The sequence below is a fragment of the Lonchura striata genome, chromosome 7, assembly GCF_046129695.1.
Source record: "Lonchura striata isolate bLonStr1 chromosome 7, bLonStr1.mat, whole genome shotgun sequence".
Lineage (NCBI taxonomy): Eukaryota > Metazoa > Chordata > Aves > Passeriformes > Estrildidae > Lonchura > Lonchura striata.
In genome coordinates this window covers 10,763,053-10,783,153 of record NC_134609.1, presented here as the reverse complement: position 1 = coordinate 10,783,153, position 20,101 = coordinate 10,763,053, and the positions used below count along the sequence as shown (strand labels likewise).

Sequence of the window (20,101 nt, the reverse complement as noted above, 5' to 3'; positions counted from 1 at the left end):
CTACTCCCCCGCTCTCTCTGGAAGAAGGGGAGTTAAGTTACTATCTGAATTGCAGAGTGACAGATTGATCCAAGATACACTAAAGCTTTCATTATGGCACTGCCTTTGCACTTGAATTTGCTCATATTTCCATTATAATACTGGTTTTTAGGGGGTTTATAAATAGGTTCTTCACTTGGCACATGGAGCTGAGAGGAGCTTTTAAGAATAAACACATTACAGGGTTTTAGCTCTTTGTGGGGTTTTTTGTTTGTTTGCTTTTTTTAAACAGGTTGCTTGTTTTTTAAACATTTTGTAAACCATGGCATATTCTTTTGCTATTTTTAATCACTAATACTTCATTGAATTCTTTCAAGTTCAGGAAATGGCAGTGTTTCCTTTTTTGTAATGCCAGTTGTTGTATTAGGATTTTTTAATGCCATTAGTTTTATTAGGATTGAGTTCCATGTTAAGATTGGGGAAAAAGACAAAGCAAGAGTCTTTCATTCAAGTTTTTCTCTTAACCCATTGCTATTATTCATTAAACACTTCTAATAATTTTTTGCAGGAGGATGTTTAAGTCTGCACTTAGGAATTTTAGGGAAGTGATGCATAAATTAACTATTAGTGGAGTTTTTTCCAGAATGTCCTTTCATAAGCTATGCATATATACAGTCTCTTTCTCTCTGCTTGGTAATTTTTTGCAGTTTTGCAAACTGTATTTTTTATATGATGCTTGTTTGATGACTAGATGACTAAGAACTCACTTTCTGATCCATTTTGTATTATTTTGAAATATTTTATATAATTTATGTGAAAACTGCCTTCCCACAGGCTATAGTACAGTAATTGTAATTTTATTTAAATTTAAACAAAATTGTAACAGTAGTATAATATAAAATCTTGGCATGTTTAATCCTGAAGATGTAATATAAAAACTTAAGCAAGAAGCAGCCTAACATGAAGGATAAAGTTTGAAGTGTATTAATGGGATATTCTCTTGAATGAAGGTGTATTAAATACACATACTGAAATCTAAAACTTTAAGAGATTCATTAGAAAGGAAATTGAACCCCACCACAGTCAGTCTGGTTGCTAATTTATCTCTTTTGCTTAGTTGGTTTGGTTGTTTGTTTTATTGATGTTTTTTTGTGTTGTGGTGGTTGTTGCTGTTTGTGGTTTGGTTTTTTTAAATTTTAGTAGAGTCTTGGTGTGAGAGAATGGTGGTTGAACAACTGAATGGTGGACTGTAATATGTTTTTGTGAGCCCCTGAAAGCTGAAATTGGGATTTGTAGTTTATTTTACCAGGTAAATAATCCACTCCTATGGAGATGGTTCTTACAGTTTTTTTACCTTCATGTTGCAGTTTCTTTTAATTTCATGGCAAGATTTCGTCCTTCCCAAATAGATGTGCTTCATTGAGCCTTACCTGAAGGTCTGATTCACCTTCTGGGAGTGCCCATCTATTCTTGCTGCCTGTAAGGAGTTATAAGTAACTGGGCTTCTATAGATGGATTAGAGAAATCTCCATTATTGCTTTTCAGACAATGCCATCACTTGAAGACCTGCTGCTTATTAGCAAAATCCCTCTCTCAATAAATATCTGCATTTCTGTTTTATAATTGGTAGGAATGTTTGTGAAATATTGTGAACATAACATCTAGAATTCAGGAGACCTCATCTCCTTTTGTCTGTCTGTTTATTGCCTCTACTTTTGTTTGTGTTTTCTTGGAGGTGGATGGTGGCTTCTAAGGGTGTAGAAGATTTGGCTTCTTTTTTAGGCAATGGAATTTGGTGTGTAAGACTTGGAATAAGACTATAAAAGAACATATGAAGATTCTGAGTTTTTGTGAATCCCCAATATTTTTTATGTGCTTACATCACTCTGTTTAAGATTGTTGTGAAAGATGTTTTCATCCCAGACTTTGTTGGTAATAGAGTGTCTCATGTAGTCTTTTATGCTTCAGTGTATGAGAAAAGGGGAAAATCAAGGGAATGCTATTTATTTTCTTGTATGTTTGGAAGAAGTCAAGTACAACCTTTATTTGAAACTTATTGTAGATCCAATTCATAATAGAACTTTAATTTTTTCTTATGGAGATCTCTTTTTTCACAGGAATTTAATGAAGCTGCTTGTTAATATATTTTAATCACTCTTTTGCTGATCATATTCATATCATATTTGCTGTGCCTCAAGTTTTACCCTAATAGTTGCTTGCAGATATTTTCCATCTATCAACAAAAAGATGGAAGTGATGCAAAATGCTACCTCTAGATAGTCTGCAAAATACCAGCATTTCTTCTGATATTAGACAAAACAAAGCATTTCTTACTTTACAAAATTTTGGATCTTGGTGGCTCTTTACTGTCACTGTGGTGCTTTGATGTGTGTGTGTGTGTGTTCTGTCTTGGTCCAGAAGTCATGTCAGAGCTGTTTTCTTTTTGGTTCTATTATCACGCAAGAAACTGTAAAATCACTAAGTAGATTGGCAAAAAAAAAAAAATCTTTTATTCTTGAATACTGTAGAAGCCATTTTTTCTGTTTTACTTGTATTTTATCCACCTGATTTATTTCTATTTTATATATATATATATATATATATATATATATATAATATATATATATATATACACCCATTTTTTATTGTGCTTTGTTTTGCTTTGGTGAGGTTAAGTCAAAGGACTAGAAGTCAGGAGTTCTGGGTGTTATTTCTTGTCTCTTGGAAAATTGCTGGAGGTCACCTTCTGTTAGTCACTTAACCTCTCTCTGCTTTACTACAAAATGGAATTTTAAGCTCAGCAGGTTTTTGAAAAGTAATTCATTAATATTTTGCAAAAAAATGCTTTGTAGTCCTTGGCTGGCAGGTGCTGGAGAAATAGAAATTGCATTTCTATTTAAGTACTGAAATTATCTAGTACTAGGGTTCTCATGTTGATTCTGTTCTCCTGTAATCTATTAAAGCATTAAAGGCAAGGAAAAGGTATTTTAAAAAGCTCTTGTTTTGTAACAGCCCCATCTTTAACTTCTGCTAATGGCTATCTCTTGTCAACAAAGTGCAAATCAATTTCAAGGCTAAACCCAAAATCTCTCATTTGCATATTGTTAACTGCTCTCTCTTTTCCTGTTAAACAGGAGGAAAAAGTCAATTAGGTATGAGGCAGCTGTCTTATTAATGAAGGGATGGGATAAAATGTGAGGAACTCTTCTTTTGTAGCATATGCTTCTGAGCAGCTTGTTTTTCTGAACAAGGACAACTGCAGAGTACCGGGTTTTGTCTATTACTTGCAAGGCTTCTGCTTTTTTTCATTTATAAAATCTCATATTTTCATTGTCAAATATTACCAAAATGAAGAGTTGCTCTTTACTTTCGTTGTAACCAGATCCTTGTCAGGCCAGAGGGATCACATGAAATAGTGTAGTTGACAATTACCATGCATACACATACATTAAAAAAATAAAATCTCTGTCATGACATTCCTTTATGATTAAAACTTTGTTATAAACCATAAATGAATTATGGAAAAGAAAGCTGGAAGAAATCATACTGATTATCCAAAGGACTTGGATAAAATGGCATTTCTGAGACCTTTATATTCTAAAGGATTATTTACTGTCTACTTACAGAACATCTTAAGTCGTTTTGCAGAAGGAGAGGGTTTCCTGTTTAGCGCGGTGTTTTTGTAAGCTAATGAGGGCAGAGCGTGAGCCATAGGCAATGATGCTGTGATATTAGCTGTGACAGGGAGCTTGATCATAATTATCTTAACGAGGATAGGGTTAATTACAGTGGAAACTTAAACTTTTTTCTGTTTGAATGAGGCGGCACTGAATACGTTGTGATGTTTTGTCGGTTTGATGTGACTTTGAAAATTGCAGTGGAAATCTCTTGGCAACACTTGCTCTCCTCTGGGAGCAGTGTGAGCCCTGCAATGAGGTAACTGAGACGGTACCTGTGGGTGAGATAATGGGCAGCTTTCATGACATTAGAGCGGGGACAAGCAACATGCAATCCACCTTAGTGATGTTTCTTAGCCTTTTGAAAGTAAGGGAAACAACTACTTGCCACCAGCCCTTCAGTGCTGGTTGCGTTGTTGTGGTGAGACTGTGTATTTGTTCTAGTATACTAACATGAGGAGACATTTTTTTATTCTGTGAACTATGAGAACACAGTACAGATTTGATTTTAGACTTAGTTTTATACTCTTGCTTAAGTTATTCCCCTCTTTTATACTCGCCTCTTAGGTTGCTTGTGCCCTTCTTCCTATGCTGTGTATATGTAAGCATTCCTCTCCTCTTTTGTAATGGGCTCATAAGGAAATACTTGTAGTAATTAATATTACTTGCTCAACCTCATTAAAAATAAAAATGACGGTATTTTGTACTGATTTCTGTCTCAGATTCTCAAAAATACTTTCTCTGTACCAATTTACAATTGCAATCCTTTCTTATCCCCCCATCTGCAGATGGGAGATCGAAGCTTTATGGAAGTTATGGGACTTGCTGAAGTTTGTACCATAAAACCAATTGTGTGGATTGTACTTAAAACTTTAACACTTTGGAGTACAACTGCTGGGCAATATTTCCTAATATATTATGGTGGTAGAGACTGTTGCATAGAATTCAGTAGGTAGTAACACTGAATGATAGCAAACATATTTTTTCCTTTTTTATTTCTTTGCTATGTCTTACCATTTTTGCTTTGGTGCTCTTTTTTTCTTCTGCTTAAGATTAAAACAAAAAATTCCATTAATACCAAAACAACATATGGCTGTAAATTTATATTAATGGCTACACTCTCTGTACTGTGGCAACCCCTCCCATCTCCCTGGACTCTGAATTTAGGTGATTAAATCACCAAGTGCACACTGCTCTGATGACATGAAAACAGCAATTATAAGCAACCCCCTGTGTAACATGGCTCCTTTTTAACTGAGCAGCTAATAACATTACATGGCAAAAATTATCAAAACCAGACAGGTGTAAGGAGATTTGCGCACAATTTTCTCTGCCTATCTATGGAACTAGTACCCTTGTGTTCAGCCCAGGGTTGTGAAAGAAAGGCTGTTTCACTAGGCAACTCCCTCTAGTGTTTCAGGGCCTTTTGTCCCACTTCATGGCTTGTCATTTTGTTTTATGCCTCCCCTGCAGCAGTTTTGGATGTGCGCTTTCTTCTCCTTGCCGGTTGCCAACCATTTGCTGATTCTCATGATAAGAGTATTATATTTGCATAACATAACTCAAGAACAATGTGTATTTTGATGCTGACACTGACCAGAGCCCAAGCAGTGTTTTTTCACAAAGGACCTATTAACATCCCATAAGGCTCTGTGGTGCTGACAAGGAGGTGGCCTTCTCTGAACCCTTTTGGCAAGTCGAAGTCATACATTGAAATGTGAGGTTTGGAAATAATCCACTATTTATATAATAAAGAGTATTTAAGGGGAATTTGCTAAACTAGGTTTGTCAAACTGAAATGAAAACTCATAACAGCTTGATAAACTCACTGCTACTTCCTCTGAGTTTTCTTGCCTTTTAAAGGTACTTGGTGGAAAGCACTGTCTAAGATGTTTGCTGCTTTCTCCTCTAATCTTGACTTTGGCAATACCAAGTCTGCTGTGACCTTTTGCTGAAATAGCTAGTTTAGTGCAGCCTACTAGCACAGCTTTTATTGGTGAACAGTTTATTTAGGCTGAATTGAGATGTTTTTTCCCCAATGTGTTGGTTAAAGGCACATGTAAAATGTGTAATTGTTACTGCGGTGAATATTTCAATAAAATGTTTATAATAGAGGCCTTTATTTTTTCAGCTTCACAAACTGTATCATCAAATGTAGTATCAAACTGTAATGATACAGAAATGCCATGGTCCATAGGTGGCAGGTCCAGCTGCTGAGAATCAAAATAGCATTAGTGATAGTTGCACCTCCTGTTCAAGAAAAGAGACTTTGGAATTCCTGGACTGAAATACACTGTTGCAGTATTGCAAAAAATATTGCTTGAATATTCATAGTTCAGTGTGCAGTACCCAGTGTAAAGGTCACACACTTGATTTCTTTTGGTTGCTTGAGCTGTCTAAGTATGATCTATAAGTGGTCTGTAACTTCTAGCTACAAAAGCAGTATCTTGTTTTTGTTGCACAGATGAATGTTAAATTGTCTTTTCTATTAATACTTGTGTTTTCCTCCAGTAATTGTATCTGTGGAACCTTCTAACAGGGCCTTGGCTGCACTTCGATCTTTGCCAAGACCTGGGAAGGAGGGTGAGGAAATCCCCTCAGTATAAATGTCATTGGAAGCTGAATAAATAGTATAACCTGCATCTCCCTTATTCATCACATTCTATAAAAGAGCCAGGAGATACAGTGATGATCTTCCCACTGGTAGGCATAGTAGATCAGCTGTCAAGTCATGCAATCTCAGCATATCTTTAGGTGTCTGGTAGGTGAATGAGCTGTGAATGCAAGCCTGTGTGTATTCTTTGTATATCATGTGTCTTAGTTGATTAATATGTAGGAGTTTTTTACTGTTAGAATGAGCAAATATTAAGAATAAGGCTTAGAATAGATGCTTTAACAAGGCACTGAAATGTTCTTTTTTAGTTTTTTTGCTTTTTTTTTTTTTTTTGGTATTTTGCTGTGAGAGAAATGAATGCTTCCAGTTCCTTTTTTATTTACAAGTAATCATCTTTGCTACCATGCTGTCAAATGCTCCTTTTTAAAGCTGCTCTCTGCAGTGTGACCTGTGGCTTGACAGTGGGACAGTAAGTTCCAAGAAGGAGGAAAGAAAATTCCTTTTCTGTCTAGAGCAATTCTGCATTTTATTTTGTAGAGAACATTTTATTTTGTTTGCATGAACTCAAAAAGCTAATTAAGAGGTTAATTAAAAAAAGGGGGGGGATCCCCTCTACATTTTCTATTATTGCATGCAAGGTAACTACTAAGAAATTATACTCGAAGTAGTATTTATTATTGTTAGCAGGGTATGATATTTCTTGGCAGAAATGATGGATGACAACTTAAATTTGTGTCCAGGGAATGAAGGTGAACTGTGACAGAGTTATTTATCTTGGGAATGGAGGTTAGGGTCAGGCGAGGCTGGGTGCCTGAAGGCACAAGACATTGACAAATTCATCCTGCAGGCCCCATATCTGAAGCCTTTTGTTTTGGATCCTGGCTACTCACTAAGTGACCCGCATCCTTCATCCTGCCAGCATGTGAAGGATGTGTTGCAGTGCCAGCACTCCCCTTGCCACTAATGCTTGTCATTCACTCTTCTGACAGGCCCAAACCAAAACTATTCCCACTCCTGAAAGGGAAGGTTAAAATATTTATTTCAGCTCATAATGGCCTCCCTGATTTAGTGGAGTATCATTTTTCCTGTTGCCTTTGTCGTTTGCAGGTCACTAGAAGGACTGAAAACATTCAGTTACTTGGAAGAGCTGATCTTGGACAACAATCTACTTGGAAATGACCTTCTGTTACCCAGGTTACCCCACCTCCATACCTTAACGCTCAACAAGAACCAAATATCCTTTCAAAGAAATACCTGCAAAATGTCAAATGAGTTTTATGTGTCAGCCAAATTAAGGTACGTGAAATATAGCTCATGTGCCGACAAAGCATTCTCTCTTTTGGCACCTGGAATACTTCATAGTAATTTATTACAGGTCATTCATAAATGAAATGCACCATTATATCTTCCTGTTGCTCCATTTTTGTGAGAGATCTAAGTTATGGCTCCGAAGAAATCTTTCTAATAGATAAAATAGAGAAAGAAAATAATGTCAGCACTACCCGTGTGCAGCAGTTCCTGTGTTTGCTTGGGGTTCTGTTGCAGGCTGACCTCTAGTGGAATAGAGTGTGCAGTGAAACACTATTAGGTTTTAATACTTTAAATAGCTCTTAAAGCATTAAAGTAAAGTAAGATAAAATTAATTTAACCCACATAATAATTTTAATGATTGTCTCTATTTTCATGAAACTGGTAATATGCACAATTGGCTAGCTGCTGTGCAACTGCAGCTGTAAAAGCGTGTCACTGTCTTCTTGGTATTCCAGTTCTGTATAAATTCACATAAAATGCTTTCCAAATCAGGGTTTTAATACAGTAAAGTCTTTTGATGTATGACTAAGTCCATTTGTAACCAGTCACTTCTTCATATGCCTAAAGTTAGTGCTTATTTCTGTTTATTAAGAATAGATACTTCAACATTTGTCGAAATACTCTGAATCAGAGCCCCTAGTATGTAGGCTTACAGATAATGGTCTGTAAAAACTAATTATCTGCAAAGTCTATGGGCATTGTCTTGATTATTCCATAATTTTCTCAGACTTTGACCCATCTGGAGATTTGAAGATGTGTAATATATGATTTTGCAAAAATGAAGGTTGATCAAACTGTGGCCAAAAGGCCAACTGAGGCCTGCAGTGTCTTAGAGCACAGCCTGCTAAAGCCCTGGCCTTGTAATTGCAGTGTGAGGACAAGACTGCTCAACTGCAGGGTTTTATTACAGACAATGTAAACTGAGAGCAATTTACCTCCTACTAAAGCAAAATCCTCCTATTGAGGGGAATAAAAGTAACTGCAGATTCTATGATTTCTGCATTTATTTTTGACTCTATAAATAAATATCAGAAGAGTTACTTTCCTTCTTGGAGCTGTGGAAATTTGCCAAGTGTGTCTCTAGAACAGTAACAATTATTACTGTACTAGGTATTTGGCTAGATTTATGGTTAATGCAGGGTATTATGGGTTGGATTTGAGTAACTGGTCTTATTGTTCTGTCATTTGCTACCATGATAAAATCTGAACTCACGAAGAATGTACAAGAACATTTTTGGTGATGCCACTTACAAACCATGAAGTGTAACTTTGGCCATAAGACCAAAAAAGCACGTACGTGTATTTGTCCTATGGGCAAACTCCTGGAGGAGTTTCACACTTCCCAAAAAGAGAGCAGAGGTATTCAATACTAACTCAGTGAACAAAATGAGAGGGAAAAAATTGTCCTGTCAGTAGCAGTCTTTGAAGAGTTTCTGCTGGTCCCACAGACAGACTAGAATAGTATTGTCAAGTGTGTGAGCTCTCAAAGTCAGGAAGGATTTGATATGTCCTGGGAATTTTTTAAATTCAATCTAAAAACTATGAAGTTAGAGATTTGAGATTATTGAGCTACCCAAGTTTTAGAAATAATATATACATTTTGTAGCTACAAATAATTTAATAGAGGAGTTGCAAAAATACTTGTACAACACCTATTGTATACAAACTGCCCAGAGAAGAAAAATTAACTGCTGTCTATCATTAGCATCCTGAGCCCTGGGGAGCAGTGATCTCTTGTAAGGAGGATACATCAGTGTACAGAAGCACAGAGGCCCTCCAGATTCCTCTCCTCCATGTTAATGCTGTGTTTGAAAAGCGTCTTATTTGAACTTTAATCACTTCTTTTAATGAATTATTTCTCTATAGAATTCTTTAAAAATGTTAAGGAAAAAAATACATTTAACAGAATAATGAAATGCATTACAGAAAGGATTGTTCAGTATATGAGAGTAGCACTATATAAAGGACAAAAGTGAGCAAAGAATACTGATCTGAAATAAAACTTCAGTGGGTGGAATATTGCCATGTATACATAAATATATACAGAGAGAGAGTGAGAGAGAGATTAAAATAAACAAAAAGCCAAACTGATCCCTTTGAAAATTGGAATAGCATGTAAACTTTAGAACACATATGAGAGCTTTACTGAGTATCTCTTAATATAACTGTATTCTTCTCTCCTTTTATTCTGGCTTCATTTAGATCCGCATCCTGTTTTGATAGTTCTGATAAGAGCTTTCTGCTCCTTTTGCGTGGTTCACTTATTGTGTGGCATTGCATGTGTAAATAACATTTGGGCCCTCCTAACATAATATCTGAATACTGTACAAATGTGAAAGCTTATCTGTAAATCAGGCAAAGGCTAAGAAGAATCATCTGGTATTTTTTTCTTCTGGTTGCCTATTGCAGTTACAGTCAGCCACTACCAATTTTTCTGCTAGAAGTGGAAGAAGCAAATTAAAATATTACAATCAAATAAATGTGTTATCGTTCAACTTTCCTGTAATGAATAATCTGTTTAAAATATTTTAAAATGCAGTATATGTAATGGAAATACCTAAAGGAGAGTCATCAGCACTGTGCAGTGTGTTGGATTATGAATCTAACATGCTTTATTTCATGCATATAGTATGGTTATTTTTTAAAAAGCCTGATTTACTTTGGGAAACATACCTTAGTTTCTTTCTCACACACTGTGGACAGCAGAAAGAGTGCAGATCAGGATGGATGGGGACAGAAGAGAAGTTACTTTTGGAGGAGGACTTATGACTGTAGTCACCTATGTTTGTAAAGGAAAGCCTCATTTCTCCTTTTAAGTGTGTTAACCAGATACTATGAATCAGTCAGGAAACTTCTAAATAGTTTTATTTCCCTGTGGGTGAGAATTCATGGCTTTTCACTCTCTGATCTTGACCAGTATGGAACAATATAGTGTGGACTTTTCAATTTCCTTTACATTTCAATCTTTATATTATATGTCAAAGCTACTCAAATGGGCAGCTTCAAAATTTCAGGAACTATCAAAAGATAGTTTGTCAGATATATGTATGTATTATATTTATATATATACACACACACACATGGCTGTATGCTGAAAATTAGAAGCTCTTCACTGCCTCACTTGTAAACAGACAAATCTGATAATAAACCAGATATGTGATTCTTTGTAATAAAACTATTTCTTTACCTAGTCCAGTAAGCTGGTCATACATTTAACATACATTCTATATACTTTTGAGGAACTTGTACTAAAATTTCTTGAGAAAAAGGTGTTGAATGTAGATGTAGCAGACAAAAAGGAGGCCCCGAGGATGGTGAAGGGCTTGGAGGAAGCTGAATGAGGAGCAGCTCAGGCCCCTTGGTCTGTTCAGCCTGGACAGGAGAGACCGAGGGCAGAGCTCACTGCAGTTCCAGCTTCTGCTGAGGGGAAGAGCAGGGCCAGGCTCTGATCTCTGCTCTGAGGTGACACTGACAGGAGCTGAGGAAATGCCCTGAAGCTGAGTCAGGAGAGGTTTAGGTTGGATATCAGGAAAAGGTTCTTCACCAGAGGGTGGCTGGGCACTGAACAGCTCCCCAGGGCAGTGGGCACAGCACCAGCCTGGCAGAGCTCCAGCAGTGTTACAGGTTTGCTTAACCCCAGAACTATAGATTATAATTTACTTTGCCTGTGTGCTTGTTCCTAAATTGTCCTCAAGTGCCTGAAGACACAGAAGTCTGACCAGAATCTCATTATATTAAGTGCTGAAGACTTGATGTTTAGATTGAGTAAATACATTAAAGTTACAAAATGTCTCCTATGACTCCCCATTCCCTCTAAACAGACAACTGAGGTGGTACAGAACTCTTCCTACATAGGCTTCTGAGTTCTCCACACCACAACTGTGGATTTAGTGAAATCTCTGTGGCTTGTTAGAGAACTTCTGTATCTTATGAGCCAAGAATCTTCTAGAATAAAGTGTACCTGAAATAAAAATTAAGTCCTGTGAATGCCATCAAGGAAGAGAGAAGTAGTCTTCTATACATCTGTGGAAAACAGAAGTAGTCCACAGTCCAGGTGATTCCTTATGCTGTTCTAGAGCAGTGCTTGCAGGATTTGAGCTGCAGGTATCAGAACTTTTTAAAAAATTGTGACCTGCTACTTTATTTTTTCCTTTGTGATACTTTTTACTTAATAACGCTGAAATATGGTCTTCAAATCTGCAGCCTTGGAACTATGGGGATTCTAAAATGCCTTTAAAAGCACTGGCAACTCCAGCTACATAAAGAAAACTAATGCTGCTCCAGTAGGCAGAATGGGATTTTTTTTCCCCATATATTCAGTATGCAGGAAGCTCTTCATGAGATATGTGAACTTAGTTAATTACCATCCACTCTGTACCTTTTTCTTCTTGAGCAAAGTGGTTTCAAAGTCAGTGAGCAAGGCCTTGTCTCAGGGTCCTATCTCCCTACCTGATAGGGTTCAAGCCAGAAAGTGGCATACAAATGACCGTGTGTGACATCCTATTGCACACAGAGAAGAGGGAGATGTATACTTGCATATTGCAAGCTATTTCTGTGGTTATCCAACCTTGAAGACCTAGCACATTCTAATGGAAAAGCGTTCAGGTGGCAAAGATCTTTTCATGCTGCATTCAGAGGAGAATTGGTAACTTCTGATTCAAGGCTATTTGTATGTGGAACTGCTTGTGATTGCTACATCATGTTTGTTATAAATTTAATTGAAGCAAATGTTTCAGCTGGGAATAAATATAGGTACCTTGCTCATATATGACTTTGGTAGCAGTGTTATTCAGCTGTTTTAATATTAGGTTGATGGCAGTAACTGCATGACAGGTGATTAGTTGGCAGAAAACTTTTGAATGACAGTTTTGGGACTTCCTATGTCATGATCTGGAATTCTGCATGATATTCCTGATATTTTCATGCACATATTTCAGAAATATTTTGAATGTATGGTGATTGCTCTTTACTGTGTCTTCATGCTTCCAAGAACCTCCAAAAGCTGTAGTCAATGAAGTTCATTAACATGGAAAGTTCTTCTGCAACACTTTTGGGGAAGTGGAACGACTTTTTGAAAGATAATGGAGGAGCAACTTGGAAAGCAATGGGAGAGAGAACAAGAGTGGTTACTTTTCTGTATTTGAGTGTGTGACTAGTAAAAAGAATTGCTAGTAGACAAAAAGTTAACAGAAAGAAATCCCAGATTCTCTTGCGTATGTCAAACTATATGTAAAAGGTAATTGTATGGTGAGATAGGAAATGTATAAGTTTTTTTAGACAGAATAAATTAATTTAGAAACTTAGCATAGATTATGTTTCTGCATGGGTTTGACCTGCAGTTTTTCCCAAGAACAAGCATGAATATGGTTATACCAATAATGCTGGTAAGGAAGGAAGAAATGCTATGGTGTTTGGGAATGGCCAGCATTAGTGCTCAGTACCTAAAGCAGCTGACCTTTATATTACTCTCCATGCAGTGTCTCTGCCCTGGAAATATGCAGAAAAGACACAGCTAAAGAGAATTCAGAAGAACACAGAAGTCTGCAGTAGAGGAACTCGTGAAACATAATAAAATAGTTTCTTTGTGAATCCACTCAACCTGTTAGAAGTATAACAGAATAGTCCTTTGCTAGGCTTGCTGTCAAAAGACAGAGCTTAGCATCAAAATGACTGTCCCTGCTTGTGAGGTTCTCCTGAAACTGCTAAGTCAAGTGGCACTATCCACTCAGAATTTACAACTTTGTCCTGTGCAAATGTAATATTCCCTGGGAACTAATCTTTGAATGGTTTGAAGGGGGATGTAGTCCTGGCTAGCCACTAGAATTTTAGTCCAGGACACAGGATTTTCTAGAAAACAAAAATTAAAATGCTACAAGCTTGCACGGACAGTTAACTCTTAGCTAGAGAAAGGATTTGCTTTGGGCTTTTGCTTGTTTTTTGCCTTTGAGAGAACCTCAGAAGCAGTGGAATTGAGTATGAGAGAGAGCGAAAACAGGCAAGTCAGAACGTGCTTATTTGTAGGATATTTTTGGTTCCATGAAATTTGCAAGAAATTGTATTGTTCTACAGCTAAGCTGGACCCATCATAGTGCTGTAATTTTCAGAATAATTCTATTACTACCGTCTCAGTGTTGCTGGCAGCATTTGTCTTTCTGAACAGAGAATCTGGTGATGTGTGTGATGCTTGTGTGTGTCTGCTTGTGAGCAGTCTAAATGTGCACCTGTGCTATGCACATTGTAACAGTCTGAAGGGGCTTAAAAAGTTCACCTGCGAGAAATACCCAGTTCTTTAAACATTTCCCTAATTTAAAACTAGAAATAATGCAAGAAATAAGTACAGTTATTTGGATGAAATTTTAAAATATGTCCAGTGTGTTGCTGTTAATTGTACCTGAAGACCAAGTTAGGTTTTTGGAGGGAACCATTGTTGTGTAATTCCTGAGAATATTATAGCTTGTGAGCTGTAGAGCTGATGATTTAAAAATTTTAATTGTTACAGTTTTTATTTTGTTTTGTATCTGTTAGAAAGAGAGGCATTCACAGATTGGTAATGATGGCACTTGAATTAGGAGATGGATTACTACACTAAGGCTTTTTAATTAGCACAACAGCAATACTTTAAACCATTTTTCAAACAGTAGACTATAGTGTAAGTGTTGGCATCACTGTTACTTATTCACCTGGTGATCAGTGGCACTGACTTTAGACAGATTAGTCGAAAGCTATTTTTACAGAGCTCTAAATAAATATATTTTCACTAGCACTGTCCATGGATTTAATTGTGGGTTTTGTTTTTTGGAGAGAATAGAGCTGAAATTGGTCTTAGAAGCGACTCAGCAGGATTTTGCAGCTCTTTGGCTCTGATTGCACCAATATGGCACTGCTTGGACTGCAACAATAAACCATAAAAAGGAAGTTGGCAATAAAATATCAGATTTGCTTTGATTTTCTCTCTCCATATTTTCCTAGTGTTGTTTTATAAAGACATAATGCTTTTGGTGGCATCATATAGTTCCAGTATTGTGATTTAAATAAGTATTTGACATGCTAATTAACTAAGCACTACACTAGAAGTGCACCATGACTTATGAATCATCTCTGAGAAATACTTAATCATGAGAATTTTAACAGGATATTATTTTTTTTCATACATGCTTTGTAAAAAATAACAGTGATGTTAGGTGAATGGGGCTTCTAGTTTTTAGGAGGTGCTTTTGCAGCTGAAAAGAAATGTTCAGGGTTTAGCTATAAGATGTTAGAATCTAGACACTAACTTCAAAATTTGGGAGATTTAGATTTTTGGAATGCAGATTATCAACTCCTGTTATTTACCTAAAATTCTTGGTGAATATAAGTTCTCTCTCTTCTGCTTTCCATAGGCTTTTGGGGTGTAGTCTTACACTTTTTGCACATCTAAGCTGACACTGTTCTCATAACATTTGTAAATACATTTTGCTATTTACTTTGAAGGCTGCATGTTCAGATGGAAGTTTGAATACGTGTCATGCTCCACATTCAGCAAACTTCTGGGGAGAACAGCTTTCACACAAGAAACAGTTCTGCTGAACTGAGAAGCAAAAGTCCTGGATGTTTGCTTCATAAAATAAGCAAAAATTAATGACTTGGCTTTTTGGTTGTTGTTGGGGTGTTATTTTTATGGTTTTTTCTTTCCTTTTGATAGGAAATTACCAGATACAATCAAAGTCTTGCAATAGCCAACCTCCTGTGTGTGATTGCTGTTATGGCAATTGCTGTCTTTTGTAATAATAAACTATTTCTCTCAGGGAGCCTTTTTGCGACCTAAGCAATCCTGAGAGAAATTAAGTGTTGCTCCTGGCTGAGGGAGGGTGCCAGGTTCAAGCACTTCTCTAACAGCCTTTGGAAACTTTTAAAAAGCCTTTTCCACACTTGAACATGTGTGGAAAAACAGTTTGTGGGTTTCCCATCACAGTCACATACTTCCTGAAAGAGCCATGAAAAAGTTTATGTGTGAGCTTAAGGTCCAGGTATGAAAATGAGCAACAAATTTGGATTGGTAATTCATCCTAGCTAACAAATCATATGGTGCTACAAAAAGATAATTTTTTTTCCTTGGGGTTTGGTAGATTAATTACTGGTATAAAGCAGTGTGTAATGTGGCTTTGCCAAATTAAAAGTCAGCATTCCTATCTTTTCAATGAATTTATAGATCTTATTTAAAACCCTCATTTTCCTCAGTCATAGAAAATATTTAAGTATAATTCCTTAGATCTTATGGGACAGAACACTAACTATGAGTGTAGATACATTGATTTTAGTATATTGGAATTAGTAATTGTTGGTATGATCTTCATCTGTGTTTGGAAATAAACTAAAATTTCAGGTTTACAAAAGGAAGACCACATTTTTAACAATGAAGCTGTTTTCTCCATTCTGTATTGCTTCTGTTGCCCTTAAGATATTGGGGTGAAGAAATAAAGTAAATTCCATCAGCTAAAAATAACAAAGATAAGAGAAACACATAAATCAAGTATAAATAATAGCAACGAAAGTGAACTGAGGATTTAAAACAATAGTTTGTCTCTAACAGTAGGGGAGAATAAAAACAGAGTAATCAAATATCCTTTAATGGTCTTGAATATTTATTACTGTTGTTTTAGTCAGTTGATTTTAAATATTGGAAGTTTTTCACGCACACACACGCACGGCATATTTTTTGAGACTCATGCTAATATCTTTGTATGTAAATTGAAGCAAATTAGAATGTATGTTTCAATTTTTAGAGATTGCCATACTATGCCATAACAACAAAATATTTATTTGATCAATTAACAAATTGAGGTGAAAATGGTTGAATATTGTTGTTAGGCTTAATCCTAAGATGTGTTTTCCAGTACTGCAGTAGTTAAAGTCAGTTTAACCTTTGTTTGCTTGTTTATTTTTTTCAGTTTTACAATAATGAAGATGTACCCTTCTTATTTATGTCCCGAAAAATACAGTTAAGTTAAAAAGCCTCATGAACATCAAAATAGAAGGCTCTTTTAATGAAAAATTGTATGCTTTACTAGCCTTTAAAAGTTCATATATAAAGTATTTGTAACACTGAAACCTTTAAGTTGCACTTAGTAAAGCATTAATTGGCATATCCTAATTGAGTAGTTACAAATGTGTTGCTGTGACACTCAAAGTGTTTATATGCTGGGAGTGAACCTGGGTTGTTGTGGTTTGACTTTTTTCTTTTTCTTTTTCTTTTTTTTTAAACTCATTTTCCAGTGGACTGAATATATTAGTGATGAATGTGCTGTGAAACTAACTGTTTGTTTCCATGCTGGAAAAGTTTCATGGCTCCAGCAATTGCTAGCCATTTTACCACACAGCATCCATCATTTTGTCAAAGTTTTAATGTTTGGTAGTGAACCACCTAGGAAAGAAAGGAGGAGAAAAGAATGACAAAACAGCCCAATTCTTTCATTCCATGCCAAAAAACTGACTGAAGTTTATCCCTGTTTGCCCTTGGAACAATTAATGTGACATTTTCCTGAATGCCATACTAAATTTGATTGTCAGTTATTGAAATGTATGTTTAAATCAGCAGTGATGCAACTCCAAATGCTTTTTTCATTAATGTCATTGAAGCCTTAACCCACTACCTTTGACACATAACAGAATTAGAAAGCCTTTTGGACCATTTGGCTGAAGTTGTGCCCTCACTACAGTATCTCAGTTTGCTTGGAAACATTGCTTGCCCAAATGAACTGGTCTGCAAAGAAAAGGATGAAGATGACTACCAGAGATACAGGTTAGTGTTTTCATTTGTAGATGTAATAAGACATGCAAGTTTTGTTTCACTACTGGAAAAATACTGAACTAAAATCAACCCAGAGTCTCAAACAAACATCTACTCTATTCTGAAAGCATTGTAATGTTCTGCCATGCAACACCTGGGAATTTGAGTAGCCCTCATTTCAGTCAGATCATGCTCAGGAGCCCTGTTTCAAGAAACACTTCAGTGCTGTATAACACATGTCTGAACTGAGCAGGTGTGCACAGGATTTCCTGAATGTAAGTAGTCATATACCCCTACTCAAGGCATTTCCTTCTTTAAGGCCAAGATAAGGCAAGGTTTGCATATACTAGGGGTGACAGGCAATAAAGAAAAAAAAATCACTCCACTGAGACAGCCAGTTGCCTTGTCTTCTGCTTATGTTTGATATGGTGTTAAGTTGCTTCTGCTGTAGTTATCAAGGCACTATAAACACAGAATAAATAACTCCTCCTATATCGTGCTTCTTCACTCAGAGCAGTTGCATTCTAATAATAAAACCCAAACTATCTTTATAATGTAATGTCAATGAGCTAGATTACACAAGAGGTCATCTGAAATTTAATATGGAGGCTTGATAAAATACTCTAAGTCCAACTGAAATATTGCTAAAAGTTGTAAGGATTATTTTGAAAAAAAATCCAGAAATATTTGTAACTGATGATGGTTATGAGTATAGATCCATAACTTATGGAATGTCTGCTAAGTGATGTAATTTTCAGAGCTATAATCTTAAAACAGGTGAGACATTGATGATGCAGGAAAAAAGAAGACATTAGATGTATTTTTCCTTGCTACCACCTGAGACATTATTTCAGTCCTTGTGTGTGCTGGCACTTTTCACATTGGCTCCCAAGGGGATTTGGAGGCAAGTCAGAGCCAAGCAGTGCTGGTCACCTTGCCTTGCAGAGCCTGAACTTGCTCTTTATTAGGATCATCCACAATATTCAGAGTTATATGATAAACTCTGATCTTATCTTCAGGTAATCCAAGCTGTGCTCTAGGAATTAGGATAAAACAATCCAAAGTTGAGGAGACTAAAAGCAAGTTTATGGGGAATTTATGGGCTTGAATTCATTGCACTCAGAAATGGTGAAGGTTAAACAGCAGCACAGCTGCTCCAGATGTGCACATATACTTTTTAGTTTGTTTCAAATTTTTGAGAAGGATTTCTAGATTGTCACACGTTCACATTTTAATGAGTCTACATTTGAATCTTGCTTAGCATTTTGATTTTCATGTAGTAGAGCAGCCTAAGTTTAATAAAATATTTTCCCATTGCTTTCACACTTAAGTGGAAGGTATGCCTACTATCCTCCAGCTTACAAGACTATAATAGTGCTGTCTCTATGTAAATTTATGTGACATGTGCTCTAGAAAATTGCTTAAAAAATGAATGATTTTTACAGTTTACTGTTTTTCACTTTAAGTATGTTTTCTGACAATATGTCTCCTATTAATCATTTAAGCAAAAGTAGTATGTTAAAGGAGCCATTCAGAGGCAAGAACCCATGGTTCATTTAGTGCTCTCTGGAAAAATTCCTTATTGATTGACATCCTCTGTGGTTATGTGATGTAATATTTATAATATGTCACAGAGCCATACATCAAAACAAGCATGTCCCTTGTTTCATTTCAATGCAAAAATGTTGATTTCAGAGAGGTCAAGGTAGTTTTAGGTCACATCGTGGTAAACCACTGTGTCAAAGTGTGAAGGGATTCTATTTATATATTTTCTGGAAACTGCAACATTGCTTCCATTTTCTTTCCTCTCAATTTTTCAAAATCCTGGGTGGTTTTTTTCCATATGAACTAGGTTGATTAAAGTACTTTTAAGAAAGAAGAATGGGCTTCTAATTAGTGAATGATTTATGGTTCTGCTGCTATAATGAAAGCTTCCTGATCCTTTTCCATTATTATTTGTTGCATTATATGAAATGTATTTGCTAGACAGCATTAGATTCAAAACCCAAACCCATGGATCAATCCATTGATCTATCTGCCTGTCTTTAAGGGAATATGCATCACCTACTTGGTGGAACTGATTAGAAGTACTCTTCTAATTTTACTCTGACTAGCTAATTCAGATTTTTCAATACGCTTTCTGAAGCATCTTGAACACAAGTTTTGTCTTCCAGTTTCAGCATTTCTAATGGTTTGAAATAACTTTTTTCCCCTAAGATTATTTTTTTAGAAATTTATCAGAAACCATCAAAAGATTACATTTATGTGAAGTTGAATTATGCAAAGATTGTGCTTCTCCATAACTTCAACTGGCTACTTTTTGTAAATTTTTGCAGTGACCATTGGAACCGGAGCTTCATTTTTCTTGAGCTTTAATTTTGTTCCTACTGAGTTCAGTTAGAGTTCAAGCTATTTAATTCCTCAACTAGAAAGAGAAAGGTGCTAGAAATCAAAGCTTTACTTAATCTTCTAGTTCTAACAAACTGAAAAGATTTGTTAACCTCCCCCAAAATCTTAATGTTAAAAAATATGGAAAATAATTTTTTTAAAAAGTTCAAGGTCCAGTAATTCACAATGACCATAAAAACAGAGGTTAAAAGTAATATTATTTACTTTAAAAATAATTAGGTTTTGTCAAAAATACTTGGAAAATATCCAAAAGTATGCTTTTCATCAAGAAATTATGATCTGATTCTTAAGGTGATCCCTTGGTATTTCTTTACTAGACCTCTTTTCTAGTCTTACCTTAAAACT

The 20,101-nt window shown here is 36.0% G+C and overlaps 1 protein-coding gene across 2 annotated transcripts in view; it reads left to right on the top strand.

Moving 5' to 3' along the window:
- The window catches only part of LRMDA (leucine rich melanocyte differentiation associated), a 606,948-nt gene that overhangs the window by 331,499 nt on the left and 255,348 nt on the right, over positions 1–20,101 (top strand). For both annotated transcript variants that reach the window (XM_077784575.1, XM_077784574.1), the window contains 2 exons: positions 7,378–7,509; positions 17,225–17,359. In XM_077784575.1, coding sequence (XP_077640701.1) covers positions 7,378–7,509; positions 17,225–17,359 — 267 coding nt within the window. The remainder of the gene's footprint in view (positions 1–7,377; positions 7,510–17,224; positions 17,360–20,101) is intronic.